The sequence below is a fragment of the Anomaloglossus baeobatrachus genome, chromosome 1 (assembly GCF_048569485.1).
Source record: "Anomaloglossus baeobatrachus isolate aAnoBae1 chromosome 1, aAnoBae1.hap1, whole genome shotgun sequence".
Classification (NCBI taxonomy): Eukaryota; Metazoa; Chordata; class Amphibia; order Anura; family Aromobatidae; genus Anomaloglossus; species Anomaloglossus baeobatrachus.
This window is the reverse complement of record NC_134353.1, coordinates 208,670,838-208,685,201: the sequence shown is the minus strand read 5'-3', so window position 1 is coordinate 208,685,201 and position 14,364 is coordinate 208,670,838. Positions and strand designations below refer to the sequence as shown.

Here is a 14,364-nt window from a genome sequence, read left to right as displayed (position 1 = left end):
CTTTTTTATTTTTCAGTCAATATGGTCATGTGAGGGCTCATTTTTTGCAGAATGAGCTGTACTTTTAAATGAAAAAATATGTTTTACCATATAGTTTACTGGAAAACGGCAAAAAAATTCCAAAAAAGAAAAATTGAAAAAAAAAAAAAGGCAATAGCACTATTGTTTTTGAGATATTTTAATCAGTGTTCATTATATGGTAAAACAGATATGTGGCTGTGAGGCCTTAGGTCAGTGCGGGTTTGTAGACACCAAACATGTACAGGTTTACTTTTATATAAGGAGAAGAAAAAAACAACAAACGGAAATTTGTCCGAAAAAAGTGGCGCACGTTTTATGCAATATTCCGGGACCCGTAGCGTTCTCATTTTTCGGGATCTATGGCTCAGTGACCGCTTATTTTTTAAGTCTTGAGCTGACGTTTTTAACTGTACCATTTTTGCGCCGATGCTACATTTTGATCGCTTTTTATTGCATTTTGCGCAAAAATGTGGCGACAAAAACCGTCATTTTGGCGTTTGGAATTTTTTTTTTACGCTACGCTGTTTACTGATCAGATTAATTGATATTATATTTTGATAGATTGGGCATTTCTGAATGCGGCGATACGAAACGGGTATATTTTTTATTTTTTTAACCTTTTAATTTTCAATGGGGCGAAAGGGTTGTGATTTGACCTTTAAGGGTTTTTTTAAAAAAAAATTTAAAACTTTTTTTTTTTTTTTACTTTTTTTTTATTTTACTAGTCCCCCTAGGGGGCTACATGGATCAGCAATCCGATCACTCTGCCATATCTGCTGATCACAGCTATACAGCTGTAAACAGCAGATACGCTCACTTTCTACTTCACTCAGCTCCGGGCCAAGTGAAACTGAAAGTAATTCATGTGTAGTACAGGAGTCATCACATGTCCCTGTGCTACCATGACAACCACCGGAAGTCACGTGATCACGTCACGTGACTTCCGGTACCGACAGGTAAGTAAAACTTTACCTTCGATGCAGTTATAATGTCAATATGTGACAGCGTCATTTAAGGAGATAAACGGCACAAGCAGGCCTAGCACGCACTCATCTCAGCTGTAAAAATCAGGTGAGATGTGCGCCGATCGCGGCATGTTGCCAGCAGCAGACCGCGGGCAGTAACATTATGACCGCTAGGACGTAATATTACAGCCCGCGATCGTTAAGGGGTTAAAAAAAGGGTCCAAAATTTCTGAAAAGGGTTTGGATAAGGTGAGGAAGGGGCCAGTTCACTCTTTCATCTTAAGGGCCTTTACTGGCTAGCCAAGAAGTGGACACTTCGATGCAGGCGATAATATAACAATCATGGTTTCCTTGAACAATGTAGACTTTTTGTTGCTTAAAAAGGGTGGTATAACCATATTTTTATTTTCTGGATCGATATGTTGAGAAACAATGTTTCTCTCAAATACCTTATGTTGACAATAGTGCCTGTGAGAGGCGCTATTGCAGACAGCTATTCCCCATGCCTGACCCCCGGGCTCGGTGACCTCAGGGATCCGGTTATGTCAAATCAAGTTCCGGATCACGTCATATCACCGCGGCTGGCCCCAGTCTTCCTGACTCACAGGGCTGTGGGCGGTGTTTCACTGCTAGTCACAGCCAAGCGTGTCTCCTGCTTGCAGCGCTCTGCTGTGAGGGAGGAGGAGCAGATGGGCTGTGACGAGCGGTGAAACACCGCCCACAGCCAATCACTTACAGACATTGCGGCCGGCTGCGGTGTAACAGGAACTCTACGTGACATCACCGGATCCCCAAGGTCACAGAGCCCAGGTGTCACGGAGCGAGGAACAGAGGTCTGCAATAGGGCCGCTCACAGGCACGATTGCCAACATAAGGTATTTGAGAGAAATATTGTTTCTCAACATAATATCGATATAGAAAATAAAAAATATGGGTGAACCACCCCTTTAAAGAAAGTGTTTTCCAAAAACTAGCAGTATATTTGGAAGTTGATTTTAAGTCCATCTTCAACTTGCCAGGTCCAACAAGTTCATCTTTAATAATTAAAGAAAAAATCCGCCACGCCAATCTTCAAAAATTGTTTTTATTGTGTATAGTACAGTCCAAAATTGTGCAATTTGTGTGCGGTTTCAGTCAGTGACCTTCCTCAAAAAGGTACTGTGACAAATAATGTAACAAGGTAAAAGGTATAAACATATATACAGATTATATAAAGTATTCAAGCATCCAATTAGGAGCAGAAAGACTATTACTGAGCCAAACTGAAGCAAATGATGTTAAAAAAGGATGTGAAAGCAAAAAAGCTAAGAAAAGAGAAGGGTAGGTGGAACTTAGGGATAGAAAAACAGATAAGGAGCAAAAAAAGTGAGGAAAAATAAAAATCTGAAGAAAAACAATTAAATAATGAAAAAGAAACTGTTTATTTCTCATTATTTTTTGCTTTGTATCTCCATTTTTATATCTATGAATTCCACCTGCCATTTTCTTCTTTCTTAGCTTTCTGTCTTCCAATTACGCCATTTTTTCACACATTCATTTACACGTAATTTCCTTCTGTTTGGCCCTGTAATCATTTCTCTGTTCCTAATTGAACGCAGGCCCACCTGTTGCTAGTCCCTACAGTGAGCGCCCAAGCTGACCATGTTGCCAACCACTTGCGCCCCTTACAGGACAGCAACCGGAAGTGATGTTGTAATGGTACACTGATTACCACCGCATGCTCTTCAGTAGCGCCTTGGACAGCGCATTTCCACATATGCCTTAATAGCGGTCCTATCACTGTAGATGTGTTACATATACCTTTGATGACCCAACATGGCTTTGCACATTGGTCTCCTTATGCCCTATCATTAACATATTCCCCACAGAATCACTTATTGATGTATCAATGTTTTATGACATGCTGTACATGTCTAGCGATGTCATTGGTGAAAGCACCCGCCCCCGTCGGTTGTGCGTCACGGGCAAATCGCTGCCCGTGGCGCACAACATCGCTAGGACCCGTCACACTACTTACCTACCTAGCGATGTCGCTGTTGCCGGCGAACCGCCTCCTTTCTAAGGGGGAGGTTCGTTTGGCGTCACAGCAGCATCACTAAGCGGCCGCCCAATAGAAGCGGAGGGGCTGAGATGAGCGGCCGGAATATCCCGCCCAGCTCCTTCCTTCCTCCTTGCCGGCGGCTGCAGGTACGATGTGGTTAGTCGTTCCTGCGGTGTCACACATAGCGATGTGTGCTGCCGCAGGAATGACGAACAACCAGCGGCATGCAGCAGCAACGATATTTGAGATTAGAACAACGTGTCAACGATCAACAATATGGTGAGTATTTTTGATAGTTAGCGGTCGGTCGTACGTTTCACACGCAACGACGTCGCCAACCAGGCCGGATGTGTATCACGAATTCCGTGACCCCAACGACATCTCGTTAGCGATGTCGTTGAGTGTATAGCCCCTTTTAGAGGAATGACTTGGACATGATATATGTTTTCAATTCTTTCTGCTTATTAGATTATGTATATTTAATTTTTGTCCTACTTATAATTTGAGTATATGTATATACCATTTACTTTATTACTAACTATATGTGACATTGTTATTTGTACATGTTTAAGGAAGATCACACAGACCAAACCATCACAAATTGCACAATATTGTACTACACTAAACATAATAAAAATCAACTTACCGGATTCGTTCTCTCAATTCATCACAGGGTGGGACCCTATCCCAGCGCCCAGTATATTTAGGAGTGCCCTACTTACCTTCTATTCATTTGCATCAATTTCAGTCCATAGCAGTACCCCACCTCCACCTTACTAGGGTCTGTGGCAGTTACTGATTCAGCACAGACATGTGATCCATCAAGAGTCATTCATCTCATCAGTCCACACAATCGGTCTTCTGATATTTCCTGGTCCAATCCTCATGTTTCAATCTGTGTCATGCTCAGTGGTGGTCGGGTTTCAGCCTACCTTACCTCGGTTATGTGCACTGAACACTTGGTACTTCTGGGCGTCCATGGAAGTTACAGTCCTATAATAGGACAGCACTGGAGGATGATGGGATCCCGATTGCTTCACGTTTGATTCTTCTCAAATATTTCGCAGTTACTTGCGTCTTTTATCCTCAACACTTTTTGTTTTGTTTTTTTTTTACCCTGTTGACTTTTTTTTTAAACAAAAATGTCTGATTGTACTGTGATTATGCCCCAATATCTTAGCATTTCGATAGGGCTTGTAACAATAATAAGATAGTAACAATTTTTAACTTTTCATTGTCCGTTAAATCTCTTTTTTTGGCCCATTTTGCCTGAGAAACACAAGTGCCTAATAATTCTGCACATCTTGATAAAGGGTGTTGATATCTTTAGGCCTCACCCTCCCTCATTACACAAATCCACATCACCTAATCTGCTTCATTTAATAAGCAATAAAAGTTTATACAGCTTATAGTTGGAAAGTATGCATTAAAATTATACAGTCGAGGGGGCGTGTCCTGGCTATGAAGGAGTGAGGACGTGACTTGTCTTAGCTCCTGCCACTGGACTTTATAACTGATGATCCACGCAACTGAGGACTCTGCAACACAGGCTATGCAGCGGAGGAGACGAGGGAGATCCCAGGGGTGCAGCAGCAGAGCTTCACAATCGGAGGAGAGAGGGATCAAACACTTTTTATCCAGGCCGGGGCAGAGAGAAGCTTCACAGGTGGCACCCAAGATGGCTGCTAAGGCTACACAGGAGGTGAGCTCAGCGTGCAGCAGTGAGATGGCAGCTATGGAGATGCAGGGAAAGTCTCAGCAGCTGACGCGACTGAGAGGAGAGGCCACCCGGAGTGAAGAGGAGATACAGAAGATAAGGCCAGACAGCCCAAGATTGCAGGTACAGGGGAAACCCGGAGTGAGAAGCACGGGGGAAGTGCCTGCTGATACAAACAGTAGCCCTGAAGCCTGGAGGCCTCTGGAGGGGGAAGTAACGTCCTTTCCTATAACACACATGCAGGAGTGTGAGGAATTTCAGGAGGGGGGACACTGCACTGCAAATGAGTTACAGGTCCCTGACAGAAGTGAGACCATACCCAGGGAGAAGCACAACATAAATCTAAAGTTACCAGATGCAGACAAGCATGCAGGGTCAGGGCCAGCCATAACAACAACACAAGAGTCAGGAGTTCTGACAGAGCTTAATGAGATGCGGGCACGTTTCTCAGCTATACCCACCAGGGAAGATATGGAGGCATATATAACCAGGCTGGAGCAGGCGTACCGCACAGAGCTGTCAGCCCTGAAGGGGGAGGTGGAGAGAGTGGACACCCAGAGTCAAGTGCAGGCAGCTAAAATTCAGAATATGGAGGACACTTCACAGGCCCACGGGGCACTATTAGAACAACACTCCCGCCAAATACAATACGTGGTTGAAGCAATGGATGATGCTGAAAATAGGGGCCGAAGAAACAATCTCAGAGTGCGCGGCCTGCCTGAGTCTGTCGAGTCCAAGGACTTACATGGCACCCTTCAAGTGATCTTCAATAATATTCTGGGTGAACCATCAAGCCAACCCCTGGAATTGGATAGAGCGCATAGAGCGTTGGGCCCCAAACCAGCCCAGAACGACCGACCTCGGGATGTGATCTGTAGGGTCCACCGCTATGTTATTAAGGAGGCCATTCTGTTTAAGCTCCGCAGTGGAGTATCACCATCGTATGAAGGGAGCCAAATCCAGATTCTACAAGATCTATCCCGTTTTACCTTACAAAGGAGAAGAGCTCTTAAACCTCTGCTGGACATTCTCCGCTCATACGAGTTTCCATATAGCTGGGGGTTCCCCTTCCGCCTGCAGGTTCGGCACGCGGGACGAATGCATGTTCTTCGGTCTCCGGCGGATTTACCCTCGTTCACCGCGGCCTTGGACATTCCATTAGTGCCTATAGAGGACTGGCCGGACTTTCCAATGGGGGGGGGGAGTCACCGTCCCAGCCGGTGATCGGATGCGTCGCTCTCGTAGAGAAAGAGGAGGGAGGCCGGTCTGATGTATAAGAGAATGGTGGATTAAATTGTTCTAGTATGTTTTTGGTTATAGGATCACAGTACGATGGAGTCTATCCCCTGGTCCTGATGGGAATTTCGCGTTGTGGGGTTATTGTATCGCCCTGGACAGGGGGGTGGGGGGTTCCCTCCTTCCATCCTGGGTGTAATGGGGGGCGCCCCTCAACATTATAAGGTACAATACCCTCTCAAAGCCCCCTCTCCCTTCTTTATACAGAGCTTTAGTTGCAAATCAAAATATATATAGTTAAAAGTTGTTTTTTAGTCCAGGGCAGGGGGCTCCTTTGTGGAAAGTTCCCTCCCTGATTGGGATAACACGCCACAGGGTAGTGGCGTAGGATTAACATCCCTGGTATATAGAGATTCTTATTTTTCTGCATTTACCTGTAGTCTATTTGACCAAGTATAAGGGTCACGTTACGACCCTACAGGCAAGAGGTGCTTTGACCTTTTTGCCTACGGTACTCTCTCTTTGTTTGTAGTTTCCTTTATATACTTAATCCTTCTACCCCCCCCCTCTTTTTTTTTTTTTCTCTTTCTCTCCCCCTATCCTAACCTTCTCTATTCTCTCCACCCACACCTCTCTTCCCATCCCCATCCTCTGACCCTACTTCCCGGTTCCTCACCGTTCCTCCTCCTCAGAATGACGCAGATTACCTTTGGCTCATTGAATGTGAGAGGCCTCAATGTCCCGCAAAAACGGTCTCAGGTATTCTTTGACATGCATAAGAAACGAGTCCATATATTATTGATTCAGGAAACACATTTCAAAACTGGTCACCTCTTTAACTTTAAAGACAGATATTACACCAAATGGGTCCATAGCACCAACCCAGAGTCAAAATCAAAAGGGGTGTCTATAGGCATCCATAAAGCCCTGGTGCACACGGTTCTGGACACGAGAGTGGACACTGAGGGAAGATTCATTTTTCTGAAAATTAATGTTAATTCATCTATCTTTACCATTGTCAATTGGTATTTACCAAACAGAGATCCGGCGACGTCCTGCTCCTCTCTCCTGTCATCATTGGATGAATTCGCAGAAGGGACCGTGATCGTGGGTGGCGATTTAAACTTCACTTTGGACCCTAAGGTAGATACAACTTCGGGACACAATTTTCTCTCTCTCAGAAAGCTAACAAAAGTTAAACGCTCAATACAAGAGCTTCGATTGGTAGATGTGTGGAGAACGTTACACCCAGTGGAGCGTGACTACACATACTTCTCCCCGGCTCACTCCTCGTACAGCCGCATAGACCTGTTTCTTGTGAGCCAAAAGGCTCTGACTTGGCAGATACAGGCCTCTATAGGCAGTATATCCTGGTCTGACCACGCTCCTATATTCCTGAGCCTTACTATCCCAGATGGGGCAGGGAGGCCGTGGTCTTGGCGGCTGAACGATAGTCTGCTTGGGGATCAGGGGTGCATGAAGGATTTACAGAACAAGATTGATGAATTTTTAGAAATACACTCAGAAGACCCCACAGCCCTTCCCGTGCAGTGGGAGGCACTTAAATGTGTGTTGAGAGGGGTTTTGATCAAACATGGGGCTAGGCTTAAGAGAGAGAGAGCCCAAACCATTTTGTCCCTACTTCAGAATATTTCAGATCTGGAAAGGGCCCATAAGAAGACATTATCACCTTTGACACTGGCGGAGCTAGTCAAAAATAGAGAGGAGCTTAAATCGATTCTCGACCGACAGTATGAGCGACATAGGACTAGAATAAAAAGATTCCTCTATGAGTATGCAGATAAATGTGGTAGACCACTAGCTAGGATTCTACACCCTAGGGGAGACCCCAGCCACATTCCCATGATTAAACAAGCAGACGGCTCTTCGACTCAGAACCCAACTCTCATCGCGGAACAGTTCCAAAAGTATTATAGAGACCTATATAACATAAAGGGCAAATTTGGAGACATGCCACATGACGCATTAGAAAATAAAATAAACGACTACGTATCCAGAACGGCCCTACCGGTTATACCCAGCGCTGAGGTTGAAAATTTAGAGACGGACTTTACAGAAGCAGAAGTGGCATCTATCATTAAAGAATCTCCCTCAGGCAAAAGTCCGGGTCCAGATGGGTTCACCCCTAAATTTTATAAAATATTCCAAACTCAGCTATCCCCGTTCTTGACTAAAGTATTTAATTCCATCTCAGAAAATTCCCAATGGGTGGCGCAATCTCTCGAAGCCCATATATGTGTTATCCCCAAACCGGGGAAGGATCACATGTTAGTTACAAATTACAGACCCATTTCACTGATCAATCTAGACCTAAAACTTTTTTCCAAAGCCTTAGCCAACAGACTTGCTCCTTCCTTGCCCGGGATAATACACACAGATTAAGTGGGGTTCGTACAAGGTCGGGAGGCGCGTGACAATACCAACAAACTGTTCCTCCTGATGACTCGGTCGAGGGCTCATTCTCTTCCCATGTGTTTACTCTCAGTGGATGCGGAGAAGGCCTTTGACCGGGTCAGTTGGAATTTCATGATGGCCGCTCTAAAGCAGGTGGGTTTGGGCAAAAAATTTTTAGATAGGATTGCGTCCCTTTATTCGAGACCCTCAGCAAAAGTTAGGACGGATGGGTTTCTGTCGTCATCGTTTCAGGTCCACAATGGAACAAGGCAAGGATGTCCATTGTCACCTCTGCTCTACGTCATTGTCATGGAGCATCTCGCGGTCGCCATAAGAAATAATGCTAGTATCCATGGGATAGAGGCCGGGGGAGGGAATCGCAAGTTAGCTTTATTTGCTGACGACCTTCTCATGTTTATTTCCCAGCCACACATATCCTTCCCGGCTTTGCTCAAAGAGTTCGAGGAGTTTGGTAACTTAAGTAATTTTAAAGTGAACTTCTCTAAATCAGAGGCTATGAATGTGACCCTGTCGGCGGAAGATCTAGCCCGTACAACCCAAAATTTTCCCTTTAAGTGGCAACCGTCAGCTATAAAATATCTGGGGGTAGTTGTACCTCGGGATCCAACAAAAATTATGCATCATAATTTTCTACCCCTGTTAGAGAGGACAATTAGGGATTTAAAGAAGTACGACAAAAAAAGACTATCGTGGTTTGGGCGTATCAACGCTATTAAAATGGATGTTCTTCCTAGGTTTCTTTTCTTGTTCCAAAAACGGTACCTATTCAGCTGCCGGGGAGTTACTTTTCCAAAATTCGGACGGCTTTGTCAAGGTTCGTTTGGGGGAATAGGAGACCTCGGACAAGCATAAAAACTCTTACCAGACACAAAAATAATGGAGGGGCAGGGCTCCCAAATTTCCAGTTATACTACAGGGCAACTATTCTAACGAGGATAATGGATTGGCACTTCCATAGGAACTCGAAACAATGGGTCGCGATCGAACAGGACGGATTGGGAGTCCCTTTGCACTTCCTCTCATGGATGGGAAAGGAGAGTAGGTCACAGATAGAGAAGGGAATGGAGTTTATTTGGACAGTGATGGGGATGTGGGACGGTGAGGTTAAGAGGGGTTCTCTCTCACAGGGGAGGGGTCCACTTACCCCCCTCTTTGGCAACCAGGATTTCCCTCCGGGGCTTCATTCCAATACATTTCTGGGATATGCTCGGGTGGAGGAAACTCGTTTTTTTCATGTGCTCCAGGGAAATACACTGCCCCCTTATGCATCTCTACGGGCCACAGGGAGAGAGGTTTCCTGGATAGAATATATGCAGCTGAAATCGTTTCTATCCAACCAGGACAGGGAGAGGAAGTTGAGGACCCCCCCTACTCCATTTGAGAAATTGTTCTTGCAGGGTTCGTCACCTGGGCATGTCATCTCTCTTATTTATAAAATGCTGAACCAGAGAGACATGTCGGACAAACCCAAATTTGTCTATAGATGGGGAGAGGAACTGGGAGAGGACATTTCGGAGGACAGATGGAGCAGGGCGTTTCTGTGGACCCACAAACTTTCTCTGGCTTGTGCCGCCCAAGAGAAAAACTATAAAATTCTCACAAGGTGGTACCAATACCCAACCAAATTGCATGCTATCTTTCCCTCAGTGTCCGACATGTGCTGGAGATGTGGTACAGAAAAAGGGTCTATGTTACATATATGGTGGAGCTGTGCTAAATTGCAACCATTCTGGGACTGTGTTTTCTCTGTATAAAAAGATGAGTGGGGATGAGGTGGAGAGATCTCCCCAGGTGGCCCTCCTCTCTATCCTCCCAGGTTCATTCAAGTCACAAAAGAGGGACCTGCTGCGATTTTGTTTAGCGGCAGCCCGTATAATTATTCCCAGATACTGGAAACAGACTAGATGCCCCACGTTAGCTGACTGGGTAGAGGAGATGGCAAACCTCCAGAGAATGGAGGAACTCACAGCTGAACTTAATGGGCTCACGGAAAAATTTATCACAGTGTGGGGACCGTGGATTACGTTCATGGAGTCTCCTGAGTTCACGGTGAGTCTGGCAGGTTATTTGGGATGAGAAATGGTGACATACCTTGTCTTCCCCTCTCCCCACACACTTTTTTCCCCCACCCCCTCTTTACCCTACTTTCTTCACTCTATTTGATTCCTTCTTTTCTAAGCTTATATCTGTTCTTTTTTTTTTTCTAGTTTTCTACTTTTTCTTAAATGTTTATTCAATAACTTAAAAGGGGATTGTTTTATGCCGAGAGTGGTCTTGTCAATTATCAGGAAGACATGTTTAGCTGGAACTCTGATTTCTAGTGTATGGTTTGTCATGGAGTGTTAGCATAAGGATAGCTTATAGAGTTCCAATGAAATCTACAATGTGATGTTATTTTTGTCATTCCGAAACTGAGAGATCACTGTTTATGTTTTATAATCTTTATAAATGTTCAAGATGTAAAATTATACAGTCAAAATACTCACTTGGCTAATAATTGAGTACAGTAATGTGATATGTACTGGTGAGCCAACTTAAACAGAATGCTATGTGCTGAAAGTATATCCTATCAGTTACATATGGAATTGCGTACACAACCTAAAGCACCCCAAAAATTAGAAATTAGTACAAAAAGTATACAGAGAGCTGTTTGCTGTGTCAGCATGGAAAGAACAAACCTGCGATAAAGCTACGGCAAAGCAGTAAAAGCAACCAGGATGGATCTCATTATAGAAATATGCATTTATAGGACATGAAGAGTCTACATAATTACCTTAGAATGGGTGATTGAGATCGTATCCACCCAAACACGCCAGCCACCCCACTCATATTTAATTGCATGGTAAAGCAGGATGCGAAAGATGGCGTACACCATTTCTGTAATCTTCTGCTCCTCTGTATTTTGGGGGCTGAAGTAGCACAAGGACAGCATCCATTCCTGCCAAACTGAACACTGCAGCAAACTCCTGCGGAAAGAACAGAAAGGACACACCAAGGGGATTATAACATCCCAATAATAAGACAACATACATTATTACTTAGTTCCCTAGCTTCACAATGTGAGATGATGGTGAAATGTTCATGGATGATGGCACAGCTATTCTGAAGAGCCAATATTTCATATTTGTTACATAGCACAAGACGTCGGAGGCTGGAGATTGACTACAGTCGTCATATGGGGAATTTGTGAGCTGGGTAAACAGATTTTTGGGGAGGGCGATGTAGCACAGGAACGGCAGGGATCAATAGGAGAATATACAGTATAGTTATTATGGCAGTATTGGGGACGGTGGGCAAACTTTGAAGGTTGAAACCCATAGTAATCTAAATCCACTGAGAGATTACCATTATGCAAGCTAAACCCACCAACACATACACCAAAACAGATTCCACACCAAGGGTTTAAGAGGTCCATATGCAAATCAAGTTACCAGACTACCTATATTAGGAAGAAACTATATCAAACTCAATACAAACCGATATTTAGGAATTAGATACACATACGTGTTGGAAAGAAAAAAAAAAACAAAACACTTTGGGTATTTGGTGGGGAAGCTGCTTGACTGTCACTATGCACTTGATCATGTACATCCAGCTACAAAAGTGTCAGATTTAAATATATTAATATATATAAAAAAAAACAAAAAAAAAAAAAAAACACACCCCAGAACTTAATTCAGCAGCAGACCTGAGCAAAAAGACCACAGGACCCTGATTCAGCAACCGTGTTAGTCGTCCGTAGTCACCACACTAGAGTACTCTGGACCTACTCCTACTGCCTGGAATCCCGCCACCTCTTCTGATTAGTAAGCGTATGTCACGTCAGAATGACAACACACCGGCTATCCCAGCAGGAAGGTCACAGGACTCTAGTACGGCAGCTTTTTCACAACTCTTTCCAACAGACACCATCTACTCCATGCATTATATCCAGAGGATTTCATTACTTGCTTCCCCATACCAGCATGCATTTCATTATCACATTACATTATGTTAACATAGGTGGTCTCCCAGTACAAAGCTAAGCCACATACCTTCGGTTTTCTCTGCTGTTATTAAAAAGTTTTATCATGTCGGAGAGGAACATCCTCCTCACCTCCATAACCTCTTGGGATGGAGGAGAATTCCGAAGGAGCGTAGCGATAACTTTAAGAGTCACTGGAGAAAAATAGCAGGAAAAAAACCCTTTAGAAAGCAATGACCATATACTTGTAAGAGTAATGATGTCAATAGTGTGAAAATGATCTATGCAGCACTAAATACTACATGTTAGGCCTAAGACACACGGCATGAAAATCGGAGCAAGTGGAATGCGATAAAACATCGCATTCCACTCGGACCAATATTAGCCTATGTGCCATGAGCGATTATTTTCCTAATCGGACAAAAAACAGTCGCAGCATGCTGAGAGTGTAATGCGATCCTTGTTTCTCTCGCACTCATTCAAGTCTATGGGACAAGAGAAAAATCACACTGCACCGCAGTACACTGGTGTACTGCGAGTGTAGAGCGAGAATGGCAATGCCCACCGCAGCGCCAGCCCGCCCCTCCGCAGCTGTGGTCCGATCGCTGTGCTGCCAGCGTGAGCTGAGTGTCATGCGAGGATCGCAGTAGTCCCCCGTGTAGCCCCAGCCTTAAAGGGGGAGGCTGGACACTGAAATATCAGAGCTTTGCCCTGGAGCATAAGAACTACATGAGACATACACCAAGGTCTTCACAATTTATAGCACATATTTCAAAGATATTTGTAGCTGCAAAATGCACTAGAATGCATGCCCAAATTAAAAGTACAAGGAGAAAATAACATTCTAGTTTTTATTTGGCACATTTTTTTGCCAAACTTACCTCCCCTAAATTAGATTTGTTCCAGGTACACAGGCCTACACACATCAGTCCTGACTGCAGAGATTAGTACATGAAGAGGAATACACTTAAGTGCCCGATGACAATCGGCTATAATTGGAGTTCCGGTTAGTAGGACAGAGACGTGCAGGACCATGGGAGAGAATAAGGTGAGACACAAAAGACTATTTGCACCCAAAGACATTATGAGATTATTTTATGGTTACAGCATGCTGCCGTAATTGGAGGTAAGTTAAATTAGCTACCGACCATTCATGAGACCTAATCATTGACACTTCAATGCCATTATTAATATTTGGTTGATATTTCCCCACTGACTGAGTACTGAAGAGTATGTTCTAGGAGGCACCTATGTGTAGGAAATATATTGTCCTACTCTAGGGAATTCTTGAGAGCAATAAGTCTTAACAATTCACTGATCTAGACACACAAGGAACACAAAGTTTGAGAAGCATGGACTGAATAAGAAAATTTTGATAAAAAAAAAAATTGCTACATCTGCATCTAAGTGTCAATGATAGGGTCTCATTAATGATCGGTAGCTAATTAACTTTCCTCCAATTACGGCAGCAATACATACCAATATTGAACAATTCTGACAATTTTGGCAAGATACCTGACCTTCTTATGTGTAAAGTCGGTATCTTTTGACTTTCCTCCAAGGCATATTTTGGAGGAAACCAGTATGAGACATGCTCAATTTTAACAAGACCAATCCTTTAACCTGAAAGGAGTTTAAGGGGTATTGTCATCTCCAAGATGCTATCCCAATATGTAGTAGGAATAATAATAATAATAATATTAGTAAAGACCTCCAATTAACAAATTCAGTATAGTTCTCCTGGTTAGCTGTGTTACAGACCTCATATGCAGGGCATTGCAGTAGTTTAAGTAACCAGAGGTATGACCACTCATAGTGAGACTGCTAGTGATCATAACCATGGATACCCATGCTGCAATGCCCAGCACATAAGCAGCAAAGAACTATACTACATTTCTAATTGAAGAAACAAAACATAACTCACATCAAGAGCCATTAGATAATGAGCACCAAGCCTCCCTGATTTAGGCAGGGAAGGTGCCAG

General features: G+C 43.8%; 1 protein-coding gene across 2 annotated transcripts in view; it reads right to left on the bottom strand.

Annotated features, from left to right (window-relative positions):
- Nucleotides 1-14,364, bottom strand: part of LRBA (LPS responsive beige-like anchor protein) — an 805,540-nt gene that overhangs the window by 715,217 nt on the left and 75,959 nt on the right. For both annotated transcript variants that reach the window (XM_075347936.1, XM_075347944.1), the window contains exons 18-19: nucleotides 12,451-12,574; nucleotides 11,190-11,382 (exon numbers count right to left, since the gene is read on the bottom strand). In XM_075347936.1, coding sequence (XP_075204051.1) covers nucleotides 11,190-11,382; nucleotides 12,451-12,574 — 317 coding nt within the window. The remainder of the gene's footprint in view (nucleotides 1-11,189; nucleotides 11,383-12,450; nucleotides 12,575-14,364) is intronic.